Below are 13140 nucleotides of genomic sequence, written 5' to 3'. Positions count from 1 at the left end.
CCAACAAAAGCGCAGTCATCACCAGAAATGAATGGAGAAGAAGGAGAATCAAGGCATTTGAGGGAGAAAGACAGAGGCACATAGAAAACTTGCACATGCAAGTGACGGCATCCTCGATTCGTCCATCCCTCCAAACTTGAATCTGTGAAGCTGTTTGTGACATTTCATTTATTTCTGGCTCCCACAGATCGCGTCACTTTTTCCGCTAATCAGCACCTTCAACCACAACTTCCGATTCTCACTTTCTCGCTTCATTCTGCCTCGTTCGCTTCCTGGACTTTTCTGGAAATTGTTTTTTTCGTTCCTTGGCAGATCGTGTCATTCTTACCTGGACTCTTTACGACTCCGGGACTGCGTCTTTGTGCTCGCATAATACCATCCTTATCACCACCCACCTCAGCTGCTCTCCTATTCTCTCCCCGTCCGCCACGACAGTGGCATTTCCTACATTCATGTCATCTCCATCTTCCCCAAGCTCCGCAAAGAGGAAGCGGTCCAGTGCGTCGGACCGACTCCCGTCCGCTGCTGCTGACCTGCAGCAACCCTTATCCCGGGATGCATCAGGTGAAGAGCTGGCCGATGCACCCTCACACCATACGCGAACCCGCAAGCATGCAACGAGCAGCTCTCTTGACGACAACGTGCCTCCTAGTAAGCGGGCACGAACACGATCTACCGCGAAGTCCATTGAGCCCAACGGAGCAGACGAAGAAGACCCCGGTGAACCGTCGAGCACTACGGAAGAGAGCGAACAAGAGATCGAGAGGAGCAGCAATGAAGACAAGACCCAGAAAGTTCCAAGCTCTGTCACCAAAGCGGTGGTCAATGGTCAAGATCAGCCGATGACCTCAGTGCCCAAGGCAGGGCTGAGAGATCCCGTAGGGGGATACAAGACGAATCCACCTCCTGAAGGGCGAGCTGTCAGGGTGTATGCCGATGGTGTTTTTGACCTCTTCCATCTAGGGTGAGCTAGAACCCCGTCGTCCGATATGGCTCGATGTGAAAATACTGATGCTCTCACAGACATATGCGCCAACTCGAACAGGCCAAGACGGCGTTCCCTAACACCTATCTCATCGTCGGTGTGACTGGAGATGCAGAAACTCACAAACGCAAAGGTCTCACGGTCCTGACAGGCGCCGAACGCGCCGAAACAGTTCGACACTGCCGTTGGGTTGACGAAGTAATCCCCAACTGTCCCTGGATCGTAACGCCCGAATTTCTTGCGAAGCATCAGATAGACTATGTGGCCCATGACGATGAACCGTATGGTGCGGCCGAGGGTGACGACATCTACGCACCGATCAAGAAAGAAGGCAAGTTCCTCGTCACCCAACGTACCGAAGGCGTGTCTACAACCGGTATTATCACAAAGATCGTTCGTGACTACGAAAAGTACATTGCCCGACAGCTCAAACGAGGCACGTCGCGTCAAGAGTTGAATATCTCATGGCTCAAGAAGAATGAGCTTGAGTTGAAGAGGCACGTCCAGGAACTCAGGGATAACATCAAGACAAACTGGACAACTGCGGGCGGTGAAATTGGTCGAGATCTCAGACAGTTGTGGCAGAATGCCAGCTCTCGACCAGCCAGTCCGGCACCGTTCACTAGGTCTCTCTCCGCCGAGGGGAGTGGGCTTAAGAGCCCAACCGGCAGCACCGCCGCCAGTGCTGTCGAGCATCTCAAGCACCTGGAAGTCCCAGGCAGTGCGGAGCGAAGGAGCGACTCGCCTGGTAGATTCAGCCGCAGTGATGACTTTGCGGCAGGTTACTCTCTGGGGTTGATCGGTGGTGTCAAGTCTTGGGTATGTCGAATCTTGTCTCCGCAGTATTGCAGCGATGGTCCTGTGTGTATGTGTATGCTAACCTTTCCTACTTGACAGATGATGCGAGGCCGACGCGCGCTCAGGGACAGTCAACCACCCAGTCCGGATGGCAGTGAAGATGATGAAGCTAGAAGCCCGGTGAGCGTCACTGTAAGCAATGGTGGCGATATCATGCCGGGACTGAAGACGCCTCCATTCTTTGGACGAGGCCGGAAGGGAAAGAGCTCAAGCGAAGACCTCGAACAGGGTGAGACAGAAGACCATGAAAGGGACGCTATGGATGTCTTGCACTGATTTTATCTTTGTGGATTCTTCTTTTACTTATCTTCCACTTCAAGAGAGGGAAATTACATGCGAGGGAAGAGGTTCAACTCTCTTGTGTGGTTGACATTTCGCCTCTGAAACGCGGATGCATCGTGGTTTTGCACTATAATGCATTAATTTGATTAGGTGGTGATGCTGGACACCAAAAAAAGGTTGCCGGTGAGATGTTAGCAGGGACTGGTAACAAAAGCTGAGCTGGTACACGCAGCAGTGATGGAAGAGCGAGGAATAGATGAAGTCTGTTTCCAAGTATAATGTAGACTTCGGGCTGGATGTTCCTTCTTTACATGTCATTCTGTTGAGATCAACGTATAATCAAGTTGAGAATAGAGTAATATGCACTGCGCCGACGTAAGCTTTTGCTTAAAAGAAAAGCAGTTCAGGGATTTTTTGTTTCAATGTTTCAAGTAATTGACATTTTGATAGTCTTTGAACCAATCTATCAAAAGTGCATTCATCGGGTGCTCATGTTTCTAAAGACGGATCCCTCGTCCCATTGCACCCATTTTGTTTTGTTTCGGGGAAACCACAAAATACACGACCCATTTTGTGTGACTCCCCAATGTATTGTTTTTCTCTCTTTGGTGGTATCGTGACGTTCACTCGCAGGGGAGGGTTTAAAACTCGTTTCGCGCTCCGTCATTCAGCCGTTGTCGTGTGTCGGAGATTCAGCTGTCCGTCGAAATTGGTAGGCGCCTAGTTTTCTCTTCTCTTCGTCCGCCTTTTCCTTAGCCCCTGACGAAACCCTTTCTTCCCACTTCCCCCAAACAGCAACAGAAAAGCCCCAACAAGATCTACGATCTGGGCTTCTCCTTCTTCTCCTTCCACAAGGCGCTCAAACCGACACCCGAGACCTTGACGACCTTGAATCGTACACCGGGAATATCACCCTTGGCTTTACCCTTTCGACCGAAACCAGCCAGGAGGACTTCATCGTTTTCGTCGACAAAGTTCAAGCAACCGTCGTTGGGGACTAATCAAACCAAAAACAAGTCAGCAAGCTCTTCTTTTTTTCTGTGATTTTGTGTGGTTTCGAGGTTTCTTCGGGGAAAGTCATACCGAAAGCGGTGACCTTCTTTCCGTTCTTGATCAATTGAACCCTAACACATTTTCGAATGGCAGAGTTTGGCTGTTTGGCTTCGACACCGACTTTTTCGAGGACGATACCCTTGGCGTGAGAGGACCCACCGAAGGGAGAGGACTTGTAGGCGGTACCGAGGAGTCGCTTCTTGTAGTGAAGATCGGCCCATCTACCTTCCTTGCGGGCGGCGACGAGCTTACGGGCGGCGTTAAGACCGCGGGGCTTGCCTCTGTTTGTCATTTCTGTAAATGATACCAAAAGATATGTTAGCTTTCTGAGGTAGATTTGTGTCCTTCGAAAAGAGTGAGAATTCTTTTGGCAAACGGTTCGTCGCAGGCAAAAGAGTATTTCCCTCTGAGAAGTGTGTAAGAAGTGTCAAACTGTCGACGCGACAGAGAGATGGGGACGAGATGGAGGTAATCGTTCGCACGTACTGGATACTGTGACAAGCAGATGTGTGTTGAGGGAGGTTTCTAGAAGATTGTTTGGCGACTGAAACTTGAGGTCGTTGTCGGTCGCGAATTTGGATTGATGGGGGAGGATCTCGAAAAGTTCAGTGGGCTTGGCAGCCAAGACTGCGGTTGTGTGATCTCAGGTAGTGCAAGAAAATAGGAAGGTGTGCCGGCGGTGAGCTGACCAACAAAGGCAGAATTATTACTGTGGAGCATTGGTACACTCTGGCAAGGCCAGCCTGACGTACTACTTTCACCTACTCCATCATATTAGTGTGAGTGACATCCTCACAGCAGCCTTTCATCACATCAAACATAAGACGAAAGTCTTTCGAAAAGGTACTCCGTAGTCGGATAAGACACCACAACCTTCCCTCTCAATGTCAATTCAATAATAGAATCTTCCCCCCTCCCATCTCCCAAGGCGAGAGCCCACCGCTCTCGGCCAACCGTTTTGGTTTTGGAATCATGGCATCGTCCTCCGCGCGCAAACCACCTCTGTTGGAGGTACCGGCTTCGCCACTCGACCGGCCCAAGTCCAACATGTCGCGGTCCAACACCCACCGCCTCCCGCCGCCGTCGTTGTTCCAAGGGCCACCGTCGAAGAATGCTTCGCACGTGTCACTCAGCCTGCCCGGGGGAGGCGGGAGCGGCGGGGGCGGCGCCGTCGACCGGTCGGGAGGGTCTGAACAACCCCCGGAACACCACCACCGCATCACCAGCCGGCCATCTCGGGTCCCCGCGGCGGCGTCGTTCTCCGGCCCGCCGCTGCGCCAACCGCCCACGCAGCCCGACGGCCACCGCGCCGAGAACCTCTGGGCCGAGATGCAAAAGACGCTCGCCGACGTCGAGGTCTCGGCCCTCAACACCAGCCACGTGTTCGGCGCGAGCCACGTCCGGGCCCTCGAGGACCTCCGCACGGCCCAGCTCTCGCTCGCCCAGACGTGGGCCAAAACCGAGGCCGACGAGCTGCACGACCTGGAGCACGAGAGGAGCGCCGACAGTGGAGCCGCCGCCACCGTCGGCAAGATCGAAGCCAACACCACCGCCAACGCCAACGCCGCCAACGCCGCCAACAAAGGTCGGGGCAACACGGCGTTCACCAACAACAAGAACCTCGAGGAGGAGACGGAGCGGGACATTCGGCTCGCGCGGCGCCGCAGGGAGGCCAACGATCGGTACTTTGAACAGGTCAACCGTGGCGTGTTGGACGTCGTCAACAAGCTCGACGAGGTCGCGGGCGCCATGAGGAGGGTCGAGCGCGAGTCGCGCGAGATATGGGACGAGTCTTCCGACGACGGCATGACCGGGAGCGAGACCGGGTCGGCCACGGATCATACCGGTGTCACGGATAGCCCCATGACCGCCGGTGGGAAAAGGGGCAGGTAAGTGAAAAAATGAAGGTGATCTTCTTTTCACAAATAAATACAACACACGCCTCGATGAGGAAACGACCGAGTGGAACGGAGATACGTTTACCCGCTCTCGATGCGCGAAGGTACATATCGTATCACATGAACATACAGGTTCGCGTATGCTGAGGGCGAATTCCAATCAGGGTTCTTTGACAGCGAGAGCCATGGAATATGACAATGTCACACAGATAAATGCCCCTTGAACAATTCGACCGCGTGCGCAGCATATGCGCGAGGTATTCAGACAAACGGCGAATGACTGGTGGAGAGATAGAGAGGCACTCCCTAGGTATATTCAGGAGTACCGGGCGATTCCGTGCACTTGGTTTGAGAACACCTTCTGGCAAAGGTATATAAACAGATCTCGGTTCTTGCCGGGCCAGAATCAAAATCATGGCAACAACTATCATCTCGAGTCTGGCCGTGGGTCGTTCTCCACCAAAAGTAGGCGGCAGACACTTTTCAGAAGCCTATACATGTCGCACTCATAAAGGGACTCATGGCCATGAAACGCTCTCAAAGAACCTTGGTAGCTAGATACTGCCTAGGCTAGAGATCGAAATCAAATGCTACGAGGCAGCTTTGACTACGAGGATCCCCAATTTCAAGTCAATTACAGCCTAGATAGGGGAAGTTCACAATTTGCATCATGCATTCATATTACTAGGCCGTAAATCCGAAAAAGACTGTATGTGGAAAAGCCACGCTCGCTCTAATCTAGAATCATCTCGACCATTCATTCTCGCTCAGGAACCATCTGCGTCATTTCCACCACTCTGGTCAAAGCGACTTCGACTCGCACGCTTTGGATCAGTCCTTCGCTCCTCATCATCGGCGAAGCGTACAGATGTACTTGAATGCCTGCCACCTTGATGGTAATGTGTCCCAACTCCAGTCCGGGGTGCACTGCTGTTTCTTCGATGCGCGGCGTTTCCCTTTGGCTGGAAATCGGTTGCTTTGGTGTTATCTTTCTGTCCTTCCTCTCTGGAGCCTGACGAACTCGGTCGGCTCCCAGTAGAAATGGCTTGTGATGACCCTGATTCGCCCCTGCGTCGGGTTCTGGGGTTCTTGATCGAGGGAAAGGGACCCGGAGCACGAGGGAGAGATGCCAGATAGTCATCTTGACGCGCCTCATCATCGAGTTGTGCCCAGATATCTTCTGTATCTGTAGCAGAAATGCGCCTAGATGATCCAGTCGCAGCGCGAGGTCGAGCGCCCAGTAGGGGGGTTTGCTCATCTACCGAAGATCTCATAAGTGATGTTGAGCTTCCTTTTCTTCCATTCGGCAAGTACAAAGATTGGTCGTCGGACGCGGATTGAACCAATCCTAAGCCCGGAGTAAGTGGTGTTCGAGGAGGAACTGCTTGAGGAGCAGCTTCTGAAGGTGTTATGTCATCTAATCTCCACGAAAGAGACAGGACACCAAGGAGCAATATGACCGTTCCCAATGCCACCAGACAGGCATGCAGCACACTTAGTCTTGATGCTTGTTGGAAATAGATCAGACCATCTAGAATGGCAATAATGTTGTAAACACAAAAGACGAAGGGGTATAAAACGCTGGTACTGCACAATCTCAAACCGAGGTGTAAGTAATATAATTGAGTCAAGGCGAAGAAAAGCAGAGCAATTAGGATAAGCCAGGATTGAAAGCGATTGAACTGGTTGTTGTGGTCAACGATCGTGCGAACAAGTAGTTCAACGGCGGATTTAGCAACCAGGAGTGAATGTGCTGAGAGAATGCCGGATATGAGAGCGTACGACAAGCCGCGAATCAGGCGTAAACGGTTGACTTTGATCTTGAGATGCTGAGGTAGTTGAGTAGTGAAAGTGGTGGAGAGGCTTAGCTGTGGCCTCGAACTTGAAGATGCCGATCTTGGTCTTTCAGACTTCGGTAGGCTTTGCGCAATGTGTCGATTGGATGACCACATTCTCAAGACGTGCGCAAACAATATGGTCGATACTGCCACAATCATTGTCCCAACCATCCAGATTATGAAGTTCCTCCGATTGAGGAGGTGTAGTAATTGTTGTAGGTTGTGGGCTGGCTCGCCAATGGCCCCAAAGGTCGCTATGAGTGCTGCCCCGGAACATGTCAAGACCGTGCCCAAGAGGGAAAAACGAGTGAATGGTTCTCCTAGCAATAGAGTCGCAAATGCTGTGTTGAATACCAGCCCTGAAGCCTGCAGGGTTGACAGGACCGGAAGAGGCAAAGTAGTGATTTGTATGGTACTGCCGACGAGGTTCGAGATGACGAACATGAACATTCCCAACTGCCATTTTCGCCTCTTATAAGGGGGTCTTCTTGTCTCCAAGTCTTGTTTGGCATCTTCAATCATATGCGACTTGCGCTGGAGGGTAAGTCCCAGGCTTTGGATCGAGGTGGACAACAGGCCGACGACAATACCGACCTAAATCATCAGCGGATTGTTTATCTGGCACGAATTCAAGACGTACGGCAATGGTGCCCTGAGGCGAAAGGTCGCCGAGTTGGCCCATAGTCGTGGATGGTTGTGGTGTTTATTTCAAGGTCCATCAGTTGGGTCAGCCATGCTGCGCCATTCATCTTGAGGTTGCAGGCATCAAGGTGGTAGTTCTGTGGGATGATCGTACAGGCGGGGTCTTTCGTAGTGAGGAAGGAGAAAATAGGTGAGGTGTGAAGAGGCAAGAGAGAAGAGAGAATGGAGGGTGGTGACAGATATTGAACGGGCAAGGGACAATGTGACGCGGGCGGTGTATGGGGCGTATGAAGTGTGTCAATACAGACTGCGCTTTGACGGTGACTTCATCCGGTTCAATAATTGCTTGGTACGATCACCTAAGGTACGAGTACTCCGTACCTTCTGCACTATTTATCTAGGCGCTAAAGCAGGTAGCTTGGTGTGCCTGAGGACTTTAACCAAGTCGCTAGTGGGCTTCACTTCCCCATGTTCAATGAGCTTTGGCTGCGATTTCCCTGCGTCAGTTCCTCATACGTACCAGATATCCTGTTACAACCACCAGCTTTGACTGTAGTTAATCTAGTTCAAGACAACCTACACCGAATTTAACCTCCACTCTTCCAGCTGAGGGTTTTACTCAGTGTTCAAGAACTCGTGAAGGACTACACCCAACCGACTTCGCGCAGACGGTTGCCTCGACTCTCCAGCTCGTTATCAAAGAGCACCATCTCACTTCCCCCACGAACCATCTAGACCGTAACGACAAACCAAACCGCCAGAATGTCGTCCCACGCACTCTCGGACGACCAGGTACACTCTCCCGCCTATTTTATAGGCTATCCTCGTACTAACCGACAGTTCTAGGTCGCATCCGAGCTGAAGAAGATGACTGCCTTCATTCGACAAGAAGCCCTTGAGAAAGCTCGAGAGATTCAGCTCAAGGCAGATGAAGAGTTCGCAATCGAGAAATCAAAACTGGTCCGGGAAGAAATCGCAGCCATCGACAAGGAGTACGAGAAGAAGTTCAAGCAGGCGTCAATGTCGCAACAGATCACCCGCTCGACAATGTCCAACAAGACAAGAATAAAGGTGTTGAGTGCACGGCAAGAACTACTGGACAAGCTGTTCGAACAAGCACGATCCAAGTTGGCAGAGTCTGGCTCGAAGACCAAAAACTACGAGGAAGTTCTCAAAGGCTTGATCCTGGAAGGTCTGTACCTCCTCGCCGAGAACAAGGTGCAACTTCGGTGTAGGAAGGCAGACAAGGACAAGGTCGAGAGTGCAGCAAAGAAGGCGGCAGCCGACTACAAGAAGAACATGGGCAGCGAGTGTCAGCCAGTGATAGACGAGAAGAATTGGCTGCCAGAAGAATCGTGAGTATATTGACCTACACCATTATCAATTTGGTGGATGAGAGCTGACAATCTATACAGCACTGGTGGCGTTTTCATTGTTGGCGGTAATGGAAAGATTGAACTGAACAACACCTTTGAAGAGCGATTGCGCATGTGTGAGAGCGATGCTCTGCCTAGCATCCGAGCCACGTTGTTTGGCGAGAACCAGAACAGAAAGTTCCACGATTAGGCGGATAAATCTGATAGGTTTGGTTTGTAGTCGGTGCGATGCGCGGTGGGTTCTATCATGGATGGTTTGGCTGTTTGAGGCGCGGTCTGGCAAGGGTTCGATAGATACGGATTCTCAACCAGAAACAGCTTTTAGAGAGCCCGGCCTCACGCTGGATGTGTTACAATATATTGTCATGCATACCTTGCATATGTCACTAAGTCATGTTCCCATTCCCAAGTCAAAAACCATGTTGTAAAATGCAAATGCACGCAGTATTCCCGTTTTTAAACCACCAACACCACGCTGATAAGACGAAATACATGTTTCAGAATTGCCCGGAAAGAAAAAAGAACGATCACGTCAAGCCCGTCACAAACCATGCTACAACCAGTCAGAGAGACCTAGTTGTTTACGAATGATCTCTTCCGTCTCCGACTTGGTCTCTGATGCCTGGGAAGAAGAAGGTGCCGACAGACTTGTACTCTTGGCAGAATCGGCCGGTGGTGCTCCCACCACGCTCGCAGTCCAGGTCGTGTTCGTGGTGGAGGCGACAGTCGCAGACCTTGGATCGTTACCTCCAGGCCGTGCCAGAAACCGCTTCATGACATCTTTGCCCTTTTGCTCGCTCCGAAAGTCCTGCGAATCTCGGATGCGGCCGGTCTCGAGGTCAAAGATGTTCTTCTTCGGTCTCTGTTCCGTGCGCACGCCGAACAACAGCCGCCAGTACAGGGCCTGCAAGGCGGCCTTGGCTTCCGTCCGACTCAGATGAGACGCGCCCGTGTCGATGATGGAGACGAGAGTCGAGCGGACCGTCTCGGCGATCTTGTCGACGGACTTGTTGAACGTGACTTCGTCGGCGCGCGAGTCGAAACTGGCGGGCCGTCCGCCGTCGGCGATGGCGGCGTCGAGGACGTGCGTGAGGGCCCGGAGGGCGGTGTAGTCGATGTTTTTGGGGTCTCTGTGTCGGTGGGGGCTAAAGAGCGAGTGTCGAGAGACGCGCTGGGTCAAGGTGTTCAGGTACCCTGAATCCGGCAGGCATTTACCGTCCTGCAGACTGTCGGAGCCGAGGATGAATGTCTGCGCGAGGACCAGACGGGCCTTGATAGCAGTGCGAGAGACGGGCAGGATGTGTGAGAGGAGATGTGCTTGTAGTGTCGGATCTTGCAAGTGCTTCCCGACGTCCGTGAGTATTCTCTCGAGGACGTGAGCTTTCATGTCAGGGTCCGGAAGGCTGAGCAGGGCCCGAAGCGTATCTTCGACTTTGACTGACACTCGGCCGTCGCTCATGAGTTCAGAATCAATGGCAAGCCGACAAACCAGGGAGGTCAGTTTGCTCAGAGCCAGAAAATCCATGTCGTGAGAGATGGCCTGAAACATGTCCAATGCCGAAAGGAGATATTTGGGGTTCGTCCTGTCTGGCTCGGGCGCCACACGATACCTTGGTTCGATCGTAACGGCTTCTTGTGATTTTGACATGTCTGCGCCCAAAGACTGGAAAATCGCCTGCACATCCTGAGCCGTGATATTGTGTCTCGTCCAAGCCGGACTCGCGTTTCTTAAGCACTCGATATACGCACGGCGTACGTCATCCTGTTGTTCAAGTACAACCGTGTTGAAGGCCCATTTCAACGCCTCTTCGGGCATGCGTCCTCTAGCAGAGAGATCCGCAATATATCCAGACGTGAACATGCGTGCTCTAGCTTCATCGTCACCTGCGCGCCATAGATTCTCTGGAATTGCATGTTCGGGGAATTCGAGTTGAATGGGAATCTCGTCTTTCCAGTCTCTCAGCCTGCCTGACCCGAAGAATAAAAAGACGCGATCCGCAGAAAGGGCCTCTGTACGTTCCACAGCATCCATGAGCCTGGAAACTCCGTCATGGTGGTCGTCATCCTCGACCTTCGTCGCGACCGTTGCGAGAAGACTCCTATCCAGACTGGCATTATCATTATTTTCTGCGGGGCCCTTCGACGCCTCATAATCCGCGCGTGACTTACGCACCTTTTCCTCAATGCCCTGGTCGTTCAAATGATCGCCGAGAATTGAAGAGAAGTCGAAATCCGTCGCCTTTTGTTTCGCCAACAGAGCACGGAGCCTATCCTTGCCGACCAGAGGGACCGACCTGCCTCCTGTGAAAGCACTGAGCGCTCTAATCCGTTCAGCCTCGAGTTGCGCTTCGTCGACTTCCGGAGAGGACGAGCGGGATGTGATGTCCCCATTCTTTTTCCTTCCGAAGAGACCACTCAACGATTCTAGCGAGTCTACAGAGTCTGCATCGTCGTCATCAGAATCGGGAATTTCTGTGATCTCGGTATGACGAGAGAAACTCTGCGTTGACGGGGGTACGGGTACGAACGAAGGCCGCTTGATCGGGGTTGGAGAAGGGGACGAAGAAGTTCTGTCTGTATTGTGGAGGGCAGATCGTTTGGAAGTCAATGGCGAGTTTATTGGGTTTCGAGGTTTGGGACTGCGGAAGGGTATGGACTGCGAGTTCGAGCCTGGTCCACTCAGTGGTGAGAAGGTCGGGGATTTAGGTGTTCTGCTCTTTGCATGCGGTCTTCTTGAGGTGCTGGGTGTTGTCACTACTCGTGTAATCTCTATGTTTGGGTTCTTTGTCTTCCTAGGTGTGGTCACCACTCGAGTAATCTCAAGGTCAGAATCGCTCTGCGCGGCTGGGTCGGCGTCGGTGGATGGCGTTGAGCGTTTCGCTGGAACTGTAGGATTGATGTAGGGTCTGAAGAAATCGGATATTCGCTTCTTCCGAGGCGTGGGAGTCGACATAGTCGTCCCGAGTCACCATGGTACTGAGCCTGGAGCCACAGGCTACAGATGAAGCAAAGGGATTTGATGGGTGAGCGGGTGGTTTGTATCTATTTCAGCGTCGACGACAATTCGCAATGCGGCGCGACACGTTCGTGACGAAACGTGTAAAGTTACGGAGATCATCACGCCAAGTTCTCGCCTAATTGGTTAGACCAGCGAGTGCCTATAGCAAGGATCATAGTGGCCCCCTTAGGTAAGTAATAGGCAACTACGGAGTAGTTACGGGTGCTTTAAGCCCTTGACACGCCCCCCGGAGTCTTGTTTGTTCTTCAACCTCCCACCATACCATTTTTCTTCAATGCTTCTTTTTTCCTTTTCTCTGCTCGACCCTGCTCCAACAGGACTCGAACAGATTCTTTACAGCCTCCTTCATCTCAGAGCTGGAGCTCAAGGGCTCACACAATCTCCTCATGTTATTTCCATTCTCTCGTCACGATATCTTACTGTCACATTGAGATGTCGTCCTTCGAACTGATGGCCTTTGTTGGCCTCCAAGAAAAGAATGGTAGAAAGACGTTCTCAACCCTGATTCTGTATCTGCTGTGCTGGACCTCCGGGTATGAAAGCTCAGTTCGTTTTGATATCAGACATGTCAAGTAGAAGCGTAATTTGGTAATTTACCCTGATGATATCTTTCTGGACGTACGTATGTTGGAAATCGGGATGAGATGGTGCCGCACACGTCATTGTCTACGTCCGTATCCCTCTACTTTTGGTCTAGATAGCTGCGTGTAATGAGGGCCAATCGCCAAGACACGGCATCATTGAGATCAAATGAACCGAGTTCGAAGTGCTTTGGACACAAAAACTCACATCTATTTGGCGAAGCTATACGAGAATGCCTGAGGTATAAGTATATGTCAGGTGAGCAGACTTCTTATCCTTCTCTTCTAACGTCAACCCTCTGTCGAACAGACCAGCTCGAAGCAATTTTTCTCCCGACTCATCGTCAACTTTCTTCAGAAATAGATATATATATATATATTTATCAACATCACGATGGATTCCAACACCATTCTGCGTACCACTTCTATCTTGGGCCTGTCATCTTCCCTCTTCGTCTCTGGCGTCTCATTCTCACAGTCTTACCTCACCATTCCACTATTCATCGGACTACCACAGGAGACAACCACGCCGCTCTTCAAAGACCTCTACTACAGCGGAGCCAAACTCATCGTGCCATTGGCCTTGACGTCGACCTTGAGCACGGCGA

At 51.8% G+C, this 13140-nt stretch overlaps 6 protein-coding genes across 6 annotated transcripts; 3 read left to right on the top strand and 3 right to left on the bottom strand.

Moving 5' to 3' along the window:
- The first annotated feature begins 66 nt into the window (after window positions 1–66).
- PV06_09476 (uncharacterized protein) lies at window positions 67–2505 on the top strand. Its single transcript, XM_016410929.1, has 3 exons — window positions 67–964; window positions 1024–1804; window positions 1883–2505. The coding sequence occupies exons 1-3, from the start codon at window positions 453–455 to the stop codon at window positions 2117–2119; spliced, it is 1530 nt and encodes a 509-aa protein (XP_016258736.1). The 5' UTR covers window positions 67–452; the 3' UTR covers window positions 2120–2505.
- Window positions 2473–3748, bottom strand: PV06_09475 (40S ribosomal protein S23). The gene is made up of 3 exons (XM_016410928.1): window positions 3665–3748; window positions 3209–3472; window positions 2473–3122 (listed from the first exon to the last, which is right to left on the bottom strand). Exons 2-3 carry the CDS (start codon window positions 3468–3470, stop codon window positions 2944–2946), a joined length of 441 nt encoding a protein of 146 aa, XP_016258735.1. The 5' UTR covers window positions 3471–3472; window positions 3665–3748; the 3' UTR covers window positions 2473–2943.
- A 221-nt stretch (window positions 3749–3969) lies between these two features.
- On the top strand, window positions 3970–5767 carry PV06_09474 (uncharacterized protein). The gene has a single exon (XM_016410927.1). The coding sequence runs from the start codon at window positions 4151–4153 to the stop codon at window positions 5069–5071; it is 921 nt and encodes a 306-aa protein (XP_016258734.1). The 5' UTR covers window positions 3970–4150; the 3' UTR covers window positions 5072–5767.
- Window positions 5725–7800, bottom strand: PV06_09473 (uncharacterized protein). Its single transcript, XM_016410926.1, has 2 exons — window positions 7555–7800; window positions 5725–7508 (listed from the first exon to the last, which is right to left on the bottom strand). Exons 1-2 carry the CDS (start codon window positions 7594–7596, stop codon window positions 5844–5846), a joined length of 1707 nt encoding a protein of 568 aa, XP_016258733.1. The 5' UTR covers window positions 7597–7800; the 3' UTR covers window positions 5725–5843.
- A 232-nt stretch (window positions 7801–8032) lies between these two features.
- On the top strand, window positions 8033–9301 carry PV06_09472 (uncharacterized protein). The gene is made up of 3 exons (XM_016410925.1): window positions 8033–8348; window positions 8403–8911; window positions 8972–9301. The coding sequence occupies exons 1-3, from the start codon at window positions 8319–8321 to the stop codon at window positions 9120–9122; spliced, it is 690 nt and encodes a 229-aa protein (XP_016258732.1). The 5' UTR covers window positions 8033–8318; the 3' UTR covers window positions 9123–9301.
- PV06_09471 (uncharacterized protein) lies at window positions 9292–11985 on the bottom strand. The gene has a single exon (XM_016410924.1). It carries the CDS (start codon window positions 11883–11885, stop codon window positions 9486–9488), a length of 2400 nt encoding a protein of 799 aa, XP_016258731.1. The 5' UTR covers window positions 11886–11985; the 3' UTR covers window positions 9292–9485.
- Between the last annotated feature and the right edge of the window lie 1155 nt (window positions 11986–13140).

The sequence above is a fragment of the Exophiala oligosperma genome (genome assembly GCF_000835515.1).
Source record: "Exophiala oligosperma strain CBS 72588 unplaced genomic scaffold supercont1.10, whole genome shotgun sequence".
Classification (NCBI taxonomy): Eukaryota; Fungi; Ascomycota; class Eurotiomycetes; order Chaetothyriales; family Herpotrichiellaceae; genus Exophiala; species Exophiala oligosperma.
This window is presented reverse-complemented; position numbering and strand designations above follow the sequence as displayed.